At 58.3% G+C, this 2,535-nt stretch overlaps 1 protein-coding gene across 1 annotated transcript; it reads left to right on the top strand.

Moving 5' to 3' along the window:
* The first annotated feature begins 484 nt into the window (after positions 1-484).
* Positions 485-2,242, top strand: LOC125536451 (classical arabinogalactan protein 9-like). The gene is made up of 2 exons (XM_048699680.1): positions 485-1,181; positions 1,808-2,242. The coding sequence occupies exons 1-2, from the start codon at positions 573-575 to the stop codon at positions 1,883-1,885; spliced, it is 687 nt and encodes a 228-aa protein (XP_048555637.1). The 5' UTR covers positions 485-572; the 3' UTR covers positions 1,886-2,242.
* Positions 2,243-2,535: the final 293 nt, after the last annotated feature.

The raw sequence follows: 2,535 nt of genomic DNA, 5'->3' as shown, positions 1-2,535 counted from the left end.
ATGATCACCATGCAATAAAGGGTTGTTTGATGCAGCAAAAATAGTGGTATTAACTCATTTTCAATCAATAAGTCTAGTGTATGATGTTTTTTTTTTTTGAGATAGCCTAGTCTATGAGGTACTGTAAAACTGTAAAAACGTCACATAACGGCTAGCGGACGCGCGGCGCAACATCCAACCAGCCCATATTCTGCGCTTCCCTGTTCAGGACCGTTCTGCGCGCATGCGTACGCAGAGAGCCGTCCCCAACGGCTCTCTCTCCGCTCTGTACAGACAGACACAAGAATGCAGCGCTCGGAGGTAGCCCACCCCCACGGAGCCACGCGAACGCGTCCGACCAACTGGCGACACCAACCCCCACATGGCCCCGCTGGCCCACTGCCAGTTGTGGCGCCGCACCCTCACCCGCACCTCCTCCCCCTCCCCCTCCCCGCCGCTTCTCCCTCCTTTTCCTGCGCTATTTATCACCGCCCTCGCTGCGTGTGCCACTCCCATCGTAAAGCCACACAAAGAAAGAGAGGCAGTCAGAGCAGAGCGGAGCCTTCGCCTTCTCCCGCACACACACAGCCGCAATGGCGCGCGCCGGCGCTCTCTGCCTCGCGCTGCTCTGCCTCCTCGCGGCGCACTCCGCCGTCGCCCAGAAGGCCGCGGCCCCGGCCGCCGCGCCCACCACCACCACGCCCACGCCGGCGGCTCCCGCCAAGAAGACGCCCGCGCCCGCCGCGGCGCCGACCACCACCACGCCCGTCGCCGCCACCCCACCGACCGCAGCGGCTCCCACCACCCCCGCAACCCCCGCCCCCGCCGCGGCGCCACCCACCAAGGCCACCCCAGCACCAGCCAAGGCTCCCGCCGCGGCACCGCCCACCAAGGCCGCCGCCTCGCCCCCTGCCCCGGCTCCCAAGGCCAGCACCCCGCCGGTCGAGGCCCCCGTCGCCGCCCCTCCCGCTCCCGTCGCCGAGGCACCCGCCACCATCCCCACCAAGCCCGACGCCCCCGCGCCCGCCCCGGCCAAGAAGAAGAAGAAGTCGTCCTCCAAGAAGAAGAAGAGCAAGGCCCCGGCCCCCGCTCCCGTCGCCGCCGAGGCCCCCACCAAGTCCAAGAAGGCCAAGGCCCCCGCGGCCTCCGACGACTCCGAAGCCCCCGGCCCCGCACTCGATGCTGCCGCCGACGACACCGCGGTACGTTCCCATCTCCACCCTCTATACTACGCCATTTGAACCGACAGTGCCCGTCGAAGTTTCACAACTGATCTACGCACAACCGACAGTAGTTTCTTTTTCCTTTGGCAAAGAACTGCTACGTAGTTGGACGCGACGCCGAACTTTGCCCGCTGTTAGTACGTAGTAAAATAATTAACAATGCTCTTACTTACAGTGGCTACTGAGTTTAGTATTACATCTATGAGTGCTTAGATGGCTAATTTAGTAATTAGTGCCATAATGGCTTGCTCATTAGCAGGACCATAGCTTTGTTTGGCTCCACCAAGCATGTGACTAGGGAAAGGGAAGTGACTGATGAGTGAGAACAGTGGCGGTGGTAGATGCATCCGCATGTGGCCCGTCCCGACATGTTGGCCAGGCACGCATGTGCATCATGCCGTTGCTACGGACAGAGCAGTTAATGGAAAGTAAATAAAAGAATTAAACATTTCAAAAGTCAAGCTTCTACAAGTCACTGCTGTTATACAACTCGGAGCGTGTACCGCGCCCGTAAACAATGCATTCCGGAAGCCTCCACGACACTGCTCCTGCTAGTAAACACGTTATTTTTACCTGCCGATTAAATTTTTGCCTGGTTACTGCAGGGCGCGATCCAGAGCATGGCAGGGAGCATCATGTCGGCGTGCGCGATGGCGCTGGGCCTCCTCGCCCTCCTCGCCTAGGCGAGCAAAGCCGGCGAACGCGGGAGGCCAGCCGGCCGGCCCGGCCCCGTCGAGGCCCGCCACGAGGACACGCAATCATGCGGCGGCCGCTGCACCGCGCCTTTCGGACGAGCTGTCTGCGTCCGTGTCTGTGCATGCCACCACATTTTGTGCTGTATCTCGTGTCTATTTTTTCTAACTGGCCGGACGGGCCGGCATCTCCTTCCTGTGTAGTCCCACTCACGCACGTCCGCCTCGGATTCTTTCTTTCTTGCCCCCTTCCTGTACCAAATTGAGGAGATTTGATTTATATTTTTATTATTACCCCTCATTGTATTATTCCATCATTGTTTAATCATAGATCTGTCTCTTTCATCATGCGCGCGTGCACTGTTTGCTGGGACTGTGCTGTGCTGGTCAGATCTGGTTTTGGTTTGATGTGTATGGCGCTTGGATCTGATCTGGACATGGACCAGTGACACCGCAACGGAAATGGGGATTTTACCTTTCTAGGACGTGCTCTCTCTAACACGGTCGCACACGAAATGCTAACACAATTTGGGTATTTTCCACCGCTTTCCAATAATACCTACGCTCGCCTATTTCTCTCGAGATGGTATTTTGTTAGGACATCTCGTTTTGTTCGGACAAGCAGAAATACGCAGCATGCA

The sequence above is a fragment of the Triticum urartu genome, chromosome 2, assembly GCF_003073215.2.
Source record: "Triticum urartu cultivar G1812 chromosome 2, Tu2.1, whole genome shotgun sequence".
NCBI classification, from domain to species: domain Eukaryota; kingdom Viridiplantae; phylum Streptophyta; class Magnoliopsida; order Poales; family Poaceae; genus Triticum; species Triticum urartu.
Note: the sequence above shows the minus strand (reverse complement) of the source record. Positions and strands in the feature narration are given on the sequence as shown.

What these genes read in the sequence shown, in the direction of transcription:
- LOC125536451 (XM_048699680.1), top strand. Translation starts at nt 573, where the DNA reads ATGGCGCGCGCCGGCGCTCTCTGCCTCGCGCTGCTCTGCCTCCTCGCG. An exon ending in CTGCCGCCGACGACACCGCG is followed by an intron (nt 1,182 to 1,807) that starts GTACGTTCCCAT and finishes TGGTTACTGCAG; the next exon opens with GGCGCGATCCAGAGCATGGC.